The 15,798-nt window shown below is 40.4% G+C and overlaps 1 protein-coding gene across 1 annotated transcript in view; it reads left to right on the top strand.

Moving 5' to 3' along the window:
- Positions 1-15,798, top strand: part of DDHD1 (DDHD domain containing 1) — a 67,367-nt gene that overhangs the window by 31,605 nt on the left and 19,964 nt on the right. The window contains exons 4-6 of the mRNA XM_026850017.1: positions 172-319; positions 10,246-10,352; positions 10,504-10,610. Of these exons, the coding sequence (XP_026705818.1) occupies positions 172-319; positions 10,246-10,352; positions 10,504-10,610 (362 nt within the window). The remainder of the gene's footprint in view (positions 1-171; positions 320-10,245; positions 10,353-10,503; positions 10,611-15,798) is intronic.

Below are 15,798 nucleotides of genomic sequence, written 5' to 3'. Positions count from 1 at the left end.
ATATATATATATATATATATAAAAATAAATACATGCTGTTCCTTTATGTATAATCTTATTTTCAAGATACTTTAATTTATTGGTCTGAGAAAGGTCAAGCTTCTGTCAGCATATATAAGACCATTGCATTTCACAGAATGTAACTGATCTAGGATAATGTTTTTTCCACAGCTTCAAGTAGTGGGACAAGGCTACATAGAGGCTATGTAGAAGAAGCTACGTTAGAAGACAAACCACCACAAACTAGTCACATTGTGTTTGTTGTGCATGGTATTGGGCAGAAAATGGACCAAGGAAGGATCATCAAAAATACAGCTATGTGAGTGCTTCATAATATTTGCAGTACCAACTCTAGATTGAATAAAAGGCTGATATTATTTATAAATAACAGCAGAGCCTTTGGTTTAAGCTGCATCTTTTCCTGTTTCCTTCTCCTCCTCTTCCCCTGCATCATTAGTCTTTATATTGTGGGTATGCTACTTTCTGTGTGAATTTGGATGTGTGGACTTAGTGAGAGCAGCTGCAAGCCAGAAGAGCAAAGATACATTCTTTTCATGACCAATGCTTGCAGCTCTCAGGGGTCTGGCCTGTGAATTTCTAGCACCTGTGGGGCAGTGACTGAGGAGGGAGAGATTTTTCATTTGGTTTAAATCACGAGGAATCTCCGTTGTTCCCGCTGGTTGTCAGAATAGCGGGCAAGTGAAGTACATACCAGTAAGAGGGGAAATGGGGAGCTAGCAGGAATGTTGGCATTCCCAACAGGACAGAGTTACTTCATACAGTTGGAAGCTATTGATATGAGTCTGCTCATCAAACTCTGTGCATAGGTACCTGATAAAAAGTAAAACAGAACTGAAAGCTCACCAGATCTTTTCATTGAAAGTCTTTTGTGAAGACTGGTTTGCAGATGGTTTTTTGAGTTAACATCTGAGTTAACTCAGAAGGCCACTTAAGGTGCTGGTGGATGGGAAGAGAAACTCCTGAGCTATTGAGAATGCTGTACCTGAACAGATTTTTGAATATTAGAAGAAATTGTAAAGTCTTGATGACGGCATTGTGGGAGACAGGGTGGTGTTAAGGAATGCTTCATTAGCTGAAAGAAAAGTCTAATAAAAAAACCAAAAAACTATTAACTGCAGATCTGTGCTGTACAGATGGTTTGGTATGTGCGTCCCAAAAAGTTCCACGTTCCATCAGCTGACAGGAATAGTGACATACCCAGTGATTCCTGTGAAAGCGTGTAGAGCTGGGATTGCTGACTTGGTGGCAAGAACTTTGTGAACCTCCCTTTAAACCCAGAATGGCAGTGTAGGTCAGTGCTTATGTGCTGTCGCTGTGGTGTGTACCATCGTGTCAGCAGGCTCTTGTGTTCCTTCAGCTCGTTGTTCCACCCTAGTGTCCTCTGGTGTGGTCTTGATTTCACTGCTGTGTCATTTGCCATCTCAAAGCCACAACCTGCTACTCCCTACTCCCCTTGTTCTGGCACTTCCCTGCTCTTTTATTCGTGTTGTTTAGAGCAAGCAATCAAAACCAAAGAGAAAAGGATCCACAGACCTTGAAGTTAGTCACCAAAATAAATGTAAAAACTGAAATTTTTGTAGGATGTAATTACACTGGAAAGGGAAATACCCTAAGTGCAAGTTGCTGTTTTAACAGCAATGAGAAATAAAACTTCTACTTTGGAATCATTAAGGTTTTCTGCTTTTTCTTTCTCCCTACCCAATTTTCCATTGAACATAAATACGGGGGTTGCATGGGTGGATTAACTTCAGCTCAGGACACAGTGCAGAGGCGTTCATTCCAAAAGAAGTCCTGCTTTAACTGCCAGCCTGTTATGTAAAATCTTTTATCTCAAAGAGAAACAAGACTTTTTGTACTTCAGTAAATCTTGCTCATATCCTCAGGAAGTATCAGACGGTATTGCACAGCCTTTTAAAATGCTAATTATCAGCATAAATTGTGTATTCTGTACAAAATCTGCAAATGAAAGCATCATTTTAGATTGAAGTGGGTTTTGTTTTGGTTTGGTTTTTTTTATAGCTTAAAACTTATCAGTGAAGAACATCCCATATGTTCTAGAAGAGATTTTAGAAGAAATGTCTGCCAGGCCAACACAATGGCAGCTCCCACAAGTTGTACTAGCACTTTCTGTTAGCACCTTCATCTGTGATATATGTGTGTATTTTTTTTTTTTTTTTTTACATTCTTTTGAATTAGGGACACGGGGAGTCAAATGCTGCATTTTGAAAAATAAGAGGGATAAGAAGAAATGTTTTTTGATTGTTCACACTTTAAAGTAGAAGCTAAGGAGAAAAAGGCTTCAGTGTTTGTTTTTTTCTTTTAAATGCACATTCTTTAGTAGGAAACCTGTAGTTGCAGCCATGCTAAATCTGTTACTTAAGCCATAGGTCTGCCCATCACTGTACTCTTCCCTCAACAATATCTGGGTACCACCAGCAGAGGTAGAAGGCACTGTCAGCCCTCAGAGCTCATCATTGTCTTGGGCTGTGTGCAGCTTCGTAGGACTTGGATGTCACTTGTGATACACACGTGCTGGTGTGGGAACCCTGGGGTAAGTGATGTGTGAGTCCCTTAGAAATAGAAAGTTGCTTTTGGTTCGGGCCCCAGCACATCTGAGAGGACACATTGCTCTGCAGAGTGCCACCAGTCCTCTCTGTGGATGTGGGAGCGTGGATGGGGAGAGAACAGAGATGAGGCAGGTTGGGCAAGGCAAACTTTGTTACACCTTGCTTTTTTTTGTTAGGTTGCTTGGAGGAACTCTGAACAAGCTATTTCCTTCTGCAGATCCCAAGTGCCTTCTCTTTCTACCATCCACAAAAAAAAAATCTCTTGTGCATTTTGTCTTTGCCATGGACATTTACGGTTGCTTCTTTTTGAGTTCATTCTACCCTGGGTTTATCTCAACCTGTGTGAGAGCAACTCTTCAGTTCCTTGCACAGAAACATAGCTTCACATGAACAAGTGATCCTAAAAGAAAGAAAAATAAAGAAAAAGTGCAAAAATACATCTTATAACCTAGACATGGAATACTTTATCTGTAACCCAGGCTGGTGAGAGACCCTGCCAGAGCTCATTTGATATGCTCTGTCCTCAGATTACCGCCTTGAAGATATTGGTGCAGCTCACATGATGCATCTGCATCATTAGGCAGATCCTGTTGGTTACAGAGGTGAAAACAGAACTCCTCTTCTAGGGTAATTTAAAATTACATACACTAATTTCATTAAAGAAATGGAGTTCAATCTAATCATTAATGTGATTAGACAGTAGGGTTGCAGGGTGCCCTGTAAGTAGGTAAATGGAAAAGATGCGTTTTATCGATGCTTGAATGAACAGGTCTTTGGTAGATGTGACATGATTTTGTTTCTTCACAGTGTAGTTAAACACATTTATTATCTAAATGTAGTACAGCAGCTGGTACAACAAGCTGCTCCTGTCAGTGCTGATATTAACTGCAGAACTCGTCTGGGAAGAGACAGTACCTCCTCCAGGCTGGAACAGTGATTCAGCTGACCTAACGTGAACAGAATAATGTGCTGTGAGCCACTTCGGTAGCAGAGGGGTGATTACTTAAGGAAGAAGATAGCATAGTCTGTATTTCTGTGTGATAGAAACAGAGATATTATGGCATAATCTACTTAACTGGAGATTTTTTTTATTTGCCATCAGGTTCAGTATTCTGACGTTACTAGGTTTCCGAAAAGGTGTAATGTTAACTTTATAAAAAAAAAAAATTGCTTGGGCATAACCTTTTATTTTACTGTACACACTTTCATCTTATTTGGAATATTTTCTCACTGAAGCTTAATCTCTGATTTTGTTGAACTTGTGCTCCTCGATTGGGTGTGTGGGGGGTGTCCTTACACATTAAATAGAATTTAGGAATGTTACCATACATGTTACCAATTTCCTTTAAAAAAAACTCCGGTTTTTTTTACCTGAGTTAGGTAAAGGTCAGACCTTTAGGCTGACCTTCTAAATTTCATCAGCTCCTGTGCTTGAAAATTGACTGAATTAACTGTTCTATGTATTTCCATAATAGCTGTAATGCTCTGACACATCTTGGCTGCTCTTACCCTAAAGCTGGTATCTGTCTGCCTCTGTCTGAATCTCCTGTTTTGATTCAAAAATTATATTTGCCTGCGCTGCTGCTTAGAGCACTGAAATTGCTGTCTGCACAAGCAACAGCATCTTGGCGTTCCATAATCACCAATTACATTTTTATTGCAAGTCCCATTCGAAAGCATTTTAATTGTGGATTATCATTATAATAATTACTTCAGAATAGCTATTTTGGTAAATTTCCAGTGGCATGCAAGCCCTTAAGAGTGCAAGAGCCTCTCGGAGGCCTTTCAGTACATTAAATATGTGCTGCTGGAATCTTAAATCAAGATTTCCTCTAAAATTTTTTCCTATAACTTGGTAGTTTTGCTTATTTTCTATTTCACCACCTTTATTGCATTAAATACATATTATGTGCTTATTTTCCATTCTTTGGTGCTGGTAATAATTGCATGTTCTTCTGAAATTAAGTATTCAAATGGTAAAAATTGTCTTACAGGTTTCAACTTGAGCTTGTCTTGCAAGCTAAGTGAGAAGTTGAGTCCAAAAGGTAAAAGGTGATAGTTAGGGCATTAAATACTTTCATAAGAGCTTGTTTTTTGTACATTTTATTAATTAACACATGACTGCATCAATTGGATGGAAGCTGTAACAGCCTGTTTAGGACTTAGATGTATCTCTAGGTCTGTTCTCATTCCCATCCTCCTCCAGCCCTCATTTTTGCCCAGTGCTGCCCTTTCCCTGCCCACCCCAGCACGACTGCCTGTATGTAAACTGGATCACTGCAGTCAGTCTGAAAAACTGGAACCCTGTCTGGAAGATGGGAGCGAGCAGTGAGGAGGCAGAGGAGGACAACGGGGACAGGGAATGACGAATCTGCTTAATGCCAAAGCCAACATCTCTCTGAGGGGTAAGCTTGCCCACCGCTTGGAAAGCAGTGCTGGGGAGGGGGGCACTCGCCCTCCGAGCACTTGGATCTCCACAGGCTCGTCTCAGAGATCCCATAGTCAACTAAGCAAGCAGCGTGAGTGCCTTTGATCATGCAGCATCCCATTATCCTTGAAAAGGATGAAGTGTGAATCACGATCATGCTTACTTTGTTTGCGTGCTAGAATTTCCATTTTCCTTCAGGAGTACAATGAGTCTGCACATGTCCTAGAGCGGCGGCCTTAATGTGTCTGGTCTGAGAGCAGATGAATCCCTGAAGAACAGTGGTAGAAGTGACTTATGCCTTGCAGTTGCTCTTTGAAATCTGCCTTAAGTAAGACTTGTTTGCATTTCTGCAATGCAGGTTTTGAAAACAGCCTCCCTTTCATTTCCTCTGGCTTGAGCAGATCTCAATTTTTATTACTCATGCCTGCTACTCTCACTTTGACTTACCAAATTTAGCTCAAGCCAGCCCTGAATTTCCTCAATAACTCGTGGTATTATTTCCTCAAAGAGGCAGTGAGTGCTGTGCTGCATTTGGGGGAATTCCAGAGTGGCTAAAGCAGTTGGGGAGTGCTTTAGAGCATCATTTACCAGTTGTGTGACCAAAATCCAGGGATGAATTCACACAGTTTTACAGGCAGTAGCGAGAGTTCAGGTTTTTTTTGTGGGGAGATCCCATTACCCTATCTCTTAAATCAAGAGTTCAGTGTAAGAAGTTGGCTGGTGTAATGCTTTTAAAATTAAAATCCATTCCCCTTTTCTTGGCTATGGATCATGGGATTGAAGAGTCTGCAAAGATGACTTGGGAAAAAAAATGAGTAACATATTCGAGCCTTCAGGCATTTTGCTCTGTTACAAGCTATCAAGGTCATTTTATAAAATTTGTGAACTAGCTGTAGCTAACTTGTTTGTAGCTCTCCAGTTTTTAATGTAGAATTTGTGAATTCTCTACAAGAGTAAAATTAGTATCATAAGATTAAAAAAAAAAACAACACAGCAATAAGCATAAATATGATAACGTATCTCTGGAATATACTTGCTTAAGCAAGGATGTATACCTGTGAAAATACGGTTTTATTATTTTAATCAGAGAAAGGCAGCCAAGCACGTTTTATTTATGGTGAGTCTCAAAGTATCTATTTTCAGGCCATTACTTCTTGCATGGAAAATACCAATATGTCCAAATGCTTTCTAAAGTATGTGTTGCATCTGCACCTGAGTGTTGGGTTGTTGGTTTTTTTTCTTTAAAAAAATCATAAATTTTAGTGGTTACCATGTGTTTCAATGTATAGATTTAAGTAATTGTTGCTCTGGGGTCAGTATTTCAACATCCATTCATATTGGAAAGGAGAAGAATTCTTTGCCTGTTCAGATGAGGATTTATTACTTCAGTTGGTGTTAATTTAGCAAATGAGTAGGGGGACTTACCATCGAATAAAATAGCTCAAAATACTTCTTAAAAAACAGAATAAGGGGGGGAAAAAAACCCAGCACCTTTATAGCAGACCAGATAAGCACGTATATATGCTGGGATTTTGCGTGTGAGCATAGCCACATCGCTTGGCAATTACACCACAGTTTTCCTTAGAATTTATAATATTAAACTATTGATCAGAATCGGTGGGAGATGTTGTATAGTGCCATTTGCTGTAGATGCGATGTGTTGCACCGGGAATTGTTCTGGTGTGTTTTAGTGCCTCCGTGATTCTTGTGATCAGGAGATCCGTGTGACATTACTGCTGTAAAATAATGAAAGAGAGAATAATTGCACCTCTGACAGTATTTGGATAGTAACACTGAACTGGATTGCCTCAGCGTTTAGTGGAAGGCAAAAAAATTAAATATTTTCATAACTCCAGAGTTTGTAACCTGCAGAACTCCAGTCAGTAGTTTGTTGCATTAACCAGCTTCGTAAGGTTAGTGTGCAATGCAGTGTGTAGTGGATGAGCACACCTGAAACACTGAGAAACAATTGCTACATACTCGATTTGACATCAGTGAGGTGGCAGTTAACCAAAATTTGTTGAAACAGAGCTTTTGTCCACTTCTACCAGAATGTATTTCACAAGGGGTAAGGGAGATGCACAGTGTTTGTCCCTAATCGTTCTAGCAGAAGTTTGGGACTGTTCTGCTGGAGGCTGGACCATGTCTGGACAACCTCAGATGATGTGGGGGGAACCCTCTAGATCTGAGTAAAACCAGGTTTTGCATTTCACAGAATTTTGGGTAACAACACAAAGCTGGCACCGCTTTTAGGAGGGGAGACTTGAAGCTTTTCCCAAAAGCTTTGGCAGGATTGCTAAGCTGCACTGTTTTTTTTCCAAACTCATATATCTAGCTTTAGAAAGGAGAATTTTAGTTAAAAATATCCTCAGTGTCAGTTTGCCTGTGGATAGCTTTAGTAAGACCTGGACCCTTTTGAACACGAAGAAACCCTGTAGCTGTCATATTCGAAGAGGGGGATGTCAACAGCTTCAACAGTTATTAGTTCATGACGATTACAGCTGCTACTGATGTGTAAATAGTTTGGATGTTTTTTTTCCGGTGCTATTAGAACCAGGTTTTTTGCAAGTTCCTTCACTTAAAGTATCCGTTGCTGTGTAGAATTCTGTGCTTTATTCATGCAGTGTTTCTATGCTTTTACTGCTTTTAGATTGCTGCTTTGGTGGTTTCCTGCTGAACTTACTGTTTCTGTATTCATCTGAGCTGACCGTCATCCTCCTTCGTGCAGGGAAAATTAAGATGGCTTGGCAAAGAACAGTTAGAATATTCAAAGAAAATTCATTTAGATTTTAGGTCCTTAGATTTCCTTGTGCTAGTAATTGTCTGATTTTGTTCAGACAGGTGTGTTTTTCTTTTGGTTACTCAGCAACTCCAGGACTGTTAATGTGTTTAGTGAATTTTTATCGTCTTGATAATCTAGAAATTTTGTGTGGCTGAAGTTGGGCTTGCAAATAAGTGTCCTTAGAAGAGTGTTGTGTGGGGAGAGTGGTTTTGTGCTTTGCAAGGCTGGGTTGGTTCAGGCTCTAAATCAACCCCGATTTATGCAGATCCTCATGCTGATTTGCTCATTTCTTCTTTTTTTTTTTTTTTTTTCCCCCCTCCCCTCATCATGGGAAGGACATTCTGCTTTATTTAAACCTTGGCCATCTCTTTGGACTAGAGAATTGGAGATTAGGAGTGCAATCAAACCAGAATTTAAAAGTAGAGACGCTGATCAGTTGTATTTTTTGACTGTTTGGTCATGCCCCTAGTAACTGCTTTGGAAGAGTGTGAAGGATGCTCTTCTTTCTTGCTTTCCTTTATCAGAAAGTGTCAGTTGTGGGAAAGTGTGTTGACTGCCTGCTTCAAAAATTTGGTCTGTCGTTGATCTGCTTTTTTAGTAGCGTGATGGGCTTTTCCTGGGAAAAACATGATAATGAAAAAGAATTTATCTGTGTGGAAAATGTTTTGGCAAGGCATTGTCTTTCATACTCCTTCCTCAGTGAAGTGTGTTTCTCTCTCCCTGTGCAGCTGATATGGCTGAATTAAAAACATAGAAGGCATTTTGCCCCAAACCACCGTGACATCTCTCTGCAGCCCTCGGGAGCTGCTGCTGATGGCTGAAATTCATCTCTGTGCTTGTTCCACCAGTCACATCTGCCTTCAGCTCTCCTGCACAGCTTAAAACCCGCGAGTGAGCTGCATCCAGACGGGGCAACAGCTACACTGGGAGATGAAGAACAAACTTTGTCAATACTTCTTCCTTTTTATCTGTATTGTCACCTCTGGTGGCAACCTCCTGGAGGAGATTTGGGCGGCTCCTGACTTCATCCTGCAGCTACTTGCCGTGTACTGCTGCCTTTGTTTTAAAGGGGGACGAAACTCAAGAAGGAGTCCCCCAGAGTTGTCTGTATGGGATCTCAGTTTAGTGCTGATGCTGTGTTGGTGCAGAAAGTGCTCATCAAATGGAGAAGCTTAGGCGATTACTGTCTCAGGTGTTGGTAGTGATTTAGGCTAAACTCCTTTCTGTTGAAGGAAAACAGAGGAGCATTAATATATTCAAGGAAAGTGTCTCAACTAGGGGGTGAAGCTTATTAAACTGCTTTTGAACTGGTAGAAGTACAGACGGGAGATTAATGTCATCATGCCTTTAGTTGTAGCAATCATTAAAAGGGATTTGCTTTGAAAATAGGAGGGGAAGAAAACCATGTTGAAACTCCGGGCTTTGCCTCAGAAATAAAAACCGCTCTGATGCTTGGAACTGGGAAGCAGCTGCTGGAAACCCATCACTGCTGCCCCTTGGTCAGATTTAGTTTGTCTCGCTCATCTTCAAAAATGCTAAATGCTATTGGGAGGGCCAAGATTCTTGGAAAAAAAGGAAAATACATCACTTCCTCTGTTCGGTTGCTGAATGTTTCGCTAGAATGCATAGTTATTTTACTATAACTTGCATAATTTCATGGTGGTTTTCACTTTCTGCTGATCGGTCTTTCACACAGCACTACTAAAGTAGCACTTCTAAAAGAATGTAACATGCCATTATCCCCATCTCCCCTGAACAACAAAGAGCGTCAGATAGACTTGCTTCTGAGGCACTTCAAAGTTTCTCACATCACTCCAGAGAAATGCATCAATCTTCATGTTCAGATGTGCTTTAAAAAGGAAAAGTATCTTAAAAGGACATTTAGGCTGTCCATCTGCTACGACAAGTTAAAATGCTAATAAATGATCCTATTTCTCACTCTGAGAGCTATCAAGCCTTCCAATTTGATATGTGAAATTAAAATAGAATTCTGACGTTTCAAGCAATAGTTTTAATAGTTTTCTTTGTGTTTAAAAGCACTGAATTATCTTCTTTACACACTGGTCTAAAGTGTTGATTTAATTGGATTCAAGGTTTCAAGGCAGTGGTAAAACTTTTAATTTTCAGTCACGTTCTACCCCAAACCCACCAGAGTTAACAGATATCTTTCAGTTGAGTTTATGTGGTTTATGTTAAACCAATAGTGTAATACATATAAAGATTTTTAAACTCTTCTGAGCATGTAATGCACAGGTTTTTTTCATTATCTGAGAGTTTAAATACTTTATAACGAAAGCATGAGGTTGAGGTAATTACCTGTATTAGTAAGCATGCGTTGCATACTTGAAATGCAAGAAATGTGTTGTTGCTGGATGCATAGGCTTTATTTGATAAGAATACCAACAGTAGTCTTCACAGGAACTTGTTCCCTCTGTTCTTTTTTATAGGATGCGAGATACTGCAAGAAAAATAGAAGAAAAATATTTTTCCAATCTCGCAACGCATGTTGAGTTTCTTCCAGTTGAATGGAGGTCAAAACTTACCCTCGATGGAGGTACATTACTTGGTTCTTTTGCTGCTCCAGTTGCTGCAGTCTGCAAAATTGTCCCCAGAAGTTTCATACCGTGTCCTCTACAAGTGCCTTGTTTAAATTTTACCATTCTCCTGCGTGTAACTCAAGTCTCTCTCGTTTTGTTTTTTTTTAGACACCGTGGATTCTATTACTCCAGATAAAGTACGAGGTTTAAGGGATATGCTGAACAGCAGCGCGATGGATATCATGTATTATACAAGTCCTCTTTACAGAGATGAAGTAAGTGTGGTTTTATGCAAGTTTGACTAGAGCAGGGCATAGAGGCTGAAACAAACTGGGCTTAGGAATGTAAGCAAAGTTTCTGAGAGATCCTGTGTGAAGAATACTAACACTTTGCTACTCTATGATGGTCATCCAGAGTAATCAAAATACAGAGTTTTAAGAGTGCTAGGAGTAGAGAAACAGCAAAAAGTGCAATCTGTGTAATCATTTAGAGCAGAGCTGAGATGAGTCTGTATCAGCAGCTTGGAAATGGGAAGGTTTTTTACAGGATTTCATGCCATCTGTATATTCAGAGCGATGGGACTCCACCGAGCTGAGATTCTTCTTACCTCTTGCAAAATCTGTGGATGCTTGTCATTTCATTTTTGTCAGTTCTGCAGGCGGATGGGATGACAGCATGTGCAAACGTGCCCAAGCCAGTTTTAATGCATTTGTGTACACTTGCCTTGCAGAAAAGAAAGATGACCCTCAGTTACTCGATTGTTAGGGGAGTGTTGGTATCCTGGGCGCTCCCATCTTACCTTGTCACAGGTCTGTTGGCACATGTGTGCTTTAGTGTAGCTGTAGAATGACCCCGTTAATCAGAGGAGGAAAAGCCTTGAATACATGCTAAAGTAGCCTGTAAAACACGTACATTACATCACTATGCTTTCAAATATGCTACGCTTTCATCGTATGCTTTCCAAGTTATGTCTTAAGATAATGCTTCTGCAAAAGTTCCTTGCACAGAGCTTTTCAGGATGGGTGGGCTTGGTCTTGCCATGCCACCTCAGGGTAGTGCATATAACAAATGTCACACAGGGAAAAATAAAATCTCAAGTGCCATGTAGGAAACCATTGTCAGCAGAGCCAAAAAGGCTTCTTATATTCTGACTTCTAGTCTTAGTCTTTATCTTTTTTCCCTGCTGAGAGGACAAACATGCAGAAGAAGATCTGTTTATTCTCTGATTTGTGGTGCAGTCCAGAATATCAAATTTCAGTCTCATGTAGTATAGGAATACATGTAGAATGGACTAGAAACAAATACAGAACTTCTGGAAGTCCTTTCTTTGTTTTAGATAGGCTCCATTAGACACGAAATCTGTTTAATGTCAATTTGCTGTGCAATAGGAGCTGGTGCTCGTGCATTGCGTTATACTTGATGGGGGCAGCAAGGCTGGGCTGGCATTTGATGGAATAAATGGCGAACTGAAACATGAAGAGGGAATTCTGTATTTAACAAAAAAATGCCTTATGTTGAGTTTTGAATTGCAAGTAGTGTTTTGAGGTAGACTGCCCAGTTTGTTAAAGAACAAATGGTGGCAGTCCAACTAGTTTTGTGTAAAGTTGGGGAAACGCAAGGAATGAAAATGTGGGATGTTCCTTACCCCCATAAGCACAGTCTGTCTGGCTCGTGCCATCTCCTTTGAGCTGTATTCTAAAGAAAAATGTCAAAGGATATATGTACTTAAGAAGCTACTAATGCAGTCTTTTTTTGGTGACAGAAATGCTTTTCTTTCAGGATTGTGTGTCAAGATCTTGAACACCTGAGCGTGTAACCAGCTGGCATTAGCCTTGGGACAAAGTCTCCTTTGTGTGTCACACTTCTGAAAACCCCTGTGGGGACATTTTTCGGATTAGTTTCTACAGGAATTGTAGTTTTTTTCTGTTGACTACATTATGTATGGAGCAATGATCATCTTCTTGCAGCCTTGGTGCTCTGTGCATGGTTAGACTGGGGGCAGGGTGAGAGGAAAGAGACTTTCAAAGCTTACGTGAGAATTTGATACTACCTCTTGTTAAAATTAGGTACGTTTGTCCTTTAGACTGGCAACATAATTTTAAAACGTAAACTACCTAATAATAGTTCTTTTTCTGATAGCAGCAGTGGTGGTGGGATTGCTAAGAGCCTTTTAAGCTTCCAACACCAGCAACAGGTGTAGCAAAAGCTGCACCTCTCTTGTTGCTCAGTCATGCAAAGTTCATTCTTCAGGGCTTCTGGGTTCTCCATGGCGTATCAGGTTTCTCTCTTATGGAACTGAAGCCAGCATGAACTTTGTGACAAGCGATGAAAACTTCTCCATCAGCTTTAAAATAGATTCTTTTTAAACTGCATTAGATGCTCAGCATGTCTGTGGGCATCTTACGGGAAATGGATTAGTGAGTAAAGTTCAGGTATGCTGGCCAACAATGCATGAAAAATTTAATTCATTGCTCAGTAGAACTGTAGTTTTACAGGTATATCACCATCCCTCACGGACAATAACTGACAAATAAAACGTGTGCTGTGGCTGTGCTTAGATCTGATTACAAAAGACTGTTTTCATCAGTGAATCAAGGGAGTTTTCTTGAAATATTTGCAACGAGTTAATCATTACGTTACCGTATTCAGACCGCATGGATAAATCTTGCTCAAAAGCAAGGTTGTACGATTTGTATTGTCCAAAACCCAAAATGCTATTACAAATGAAATGTTAAAAACTTGAAGAACAAGTTTCTGAAATGCATCTTTCATGTTACAGCCAAAATTTTTGGGATGCAGGTTTTCTTCTTGTTCATTCAGCTACAGAGTTCGTGTTCTGCCAGTGAGTTGTCAGGAGGGTGACTTCTTGTTTGATTCAGCTCGTTTGGTTAGAAGTTGTGTAAAGCTCATAGTCCTTAAATGTTTTTTGCAGACTTTTTCACCTTTTATTTTGCCTTTACCTACAGAAAGACTTGGTTTGGGATTTGGGTTGGGGGTTTTTCTTGCTTACTCTTCCTTATCCCAATTTATTTTCCGTGACCTAACTTGACAGAGTTTAAGCACAATAGTATCAAGTAGAGCATTCTTCTGGAAAAACAGTTGAGTATTTTCCCATGTTCATTGTGGAGCTGTTTTGTGGCACTTTGCCCTGAGTGCTCAGAAATGAGCCTTGTCTTCAAAGTATTCACATGGTCACATGTTGCTCAGAATCAGTATTCCTGCTTGCCACTTCATCACACCAAGCCGATTCTTTGTGTACCGTGAACACTCCTAATACTTTCCATCCAGAAATCCAAAAAGTATCTCAAAAGCAACTAATTAAACTTTGCTGTGCTCCTGTGAAATAAATTGAGCAGTTCAGCAAGTTCAGCCTAGAGAAGAGTAAAGCCACTGTTCACCTGACAACACTCAGTACTTCGATAATGAATTTTCTTTCTACTTCTAAGGATTTTTTCCCACACCTAGAACTAATGTAACTGCTCCTTTAAAGCTTTTGAACACTCTTTAAACAACTTAAGGGATCTGCAAGTGGGTACCCACTGTCTTCTTTTAGGGGGAAGAAACCTTGTCGTATCATCTTTCACGTGAGGTAGCAGAGAGCTGTTTCAGGTGCAGATGGATTGCTCTGCTAAGCGTTACGGGAGCGCAGTGGATGACCTCCTCTCTGATTTCAAATATTGTTTCTTCTGTGACGTGGTAGGAGAATATCCAGAAGGTGCCTCTGACTTCTGACAATGCAATGTGATACCAGACAGGTATTAATAATTCAGTACAGCCCTATGAACATCTCAGACTGGTCTCAGAGTTCGCTCTGGACGACGTCAGCAGCCAGAAAATTCAGCTGTGGTGTTTGTGCGTGGCTGCAGGTGAGTTGTGCCATGCAGTGCTCACCTGCACAGTGATCCACAGGGAGTAAAACACAACCCCTCATTACACAGATAATAAGGAAAAGTGATAAATTGATATTTTGATGCACACATCTGTTTCTAAATGACCGATCATTTCACATTTTAATTCTGACCTTGCTAGTCCCATCTATGGTAATGTAATCTTGGGTTTTAATGTCTTCAGTGGCAGACTTTGTTTCACATCTGTGTCACTGTAGCTTCATATTTCTTTAATAATAAATGGCTATAGCAGAGATTAAAAAGACTAATTGATGCATAGTAAATTTAGTGTTGTCACCTTCATTATATTGTTAAGTGCTTATTTTACTGATCTTCACTGTACTTACTTGCAGGCTAATTGTAATTCTGTAAATTATTGATATTTATCTTGGCAGAAAATGCCTTTAGTACAGAATAAAGGTTATTTACATCTGTCATCCCAAACTCTCTAAAGATTTGGTGCAAATATTGCAGTAGCCTCAGAAGATTACTAGGAGATGTTTATGGATTGCTTCCGCCACAGCTGAAGTGCAGGGAGAGGTGGTGGTTATTGAATATTTCTCACCAGCTGAGGAAACGTAGAAGCCGGGGTCTGGGACATGGTGGCTGTGGCCTTGGGGTTGGAGGTGCTTAGGAGGCCAGGGGGAATGCAGTGTGTAATGTAGCTAACCTAGCATTGCTCCCTTGGGCAAACTTCACTGTCCACCTTGAAACGGCTTGATGGTTTGCTCTTATATTAAAAAGGAGAATTAATGACTGTGCTCTTGAAATTCAGGACAAGTATTAACTTGTACTAGAGCTTTCATCCCTCTTTGATATGAGGTTTTGCAATGGAAATGTCCTTCTCCTGTGCGCTCCTTTCAGCAATAAAAGGCAGTTGGTTTATGTGTGTTTGAAAACAAGAGGGATGTGAAGGAGGGAATTTTTAGCTGAGACTATTTCAACGCTGGTTTCAACTGTGTTGAACATTATAGACAAGGAGCTGCTTGCCAGCACTGTCATGGCTTCCTTAATTCATTTGATTGTCCTTGAATGTATAGTCAGCTTTATCAGGTGATTGGTTACTGGTTCTGCCTGAACCTAAACCTAGTCTTGAACACAGTAACTTGGTTAGAAATGGGTCAGACTCTACTTTCCAGTGGAGAGATGGGCACTGAGAGAAAGACTTGGGTCTGAGCAGATCCTTTTTCTGTAACGTCACTAAGACACGCAGCCATTCCTGTCTGTTCGCACAGCTTGTTCTGGCCTCTCATCTGTTGTTGTGACACTCTCCTGGCATACATCAGCGATGCTGTCAGGAAGCGTGACAACTGTTGTGTTCTGGAGGGTCAACACTCTCACCATTGATGCATTGTGAGCTGGCATGTTCTCCTGGTTCACGTGAAGCAAACGCTCCTTGTCTGTACTTTCACGGCCCTTTACAATCCATCCTTGAACTGCAGATCTTTTGTTGGCTCTTAAGGACCTTCTTCTATCTCCAGTTGGCTCACGTACCTTCATACTGCCTGGTTGCTGAATTTCAAACGAGTTTGCACTTTCTCCTGAAGTTCTCTTGACATTTGGAGGGAGCTGCTTG

This window comes from Athene cunicularia (genome assembly GCF_003259725.1).
Source record: "Athene cunicularia isolate RWA chromosome 5 unlocalized genomic scaffold, athCun1 chr5_part1, whole genome shotgun sequence".
Taxonomy (NCBI): domain Eukaryota; kingdom Metazoa; phylum Chordata; class Aves; order Strigiformes; family Strigidae; genus Athene; species Athene cunicularia.
The sequence above is the reverse complement of the archived record's forward strand: the minus strand, read 5'-3'. Positions and strand labels throughout refer to the sequence as shown.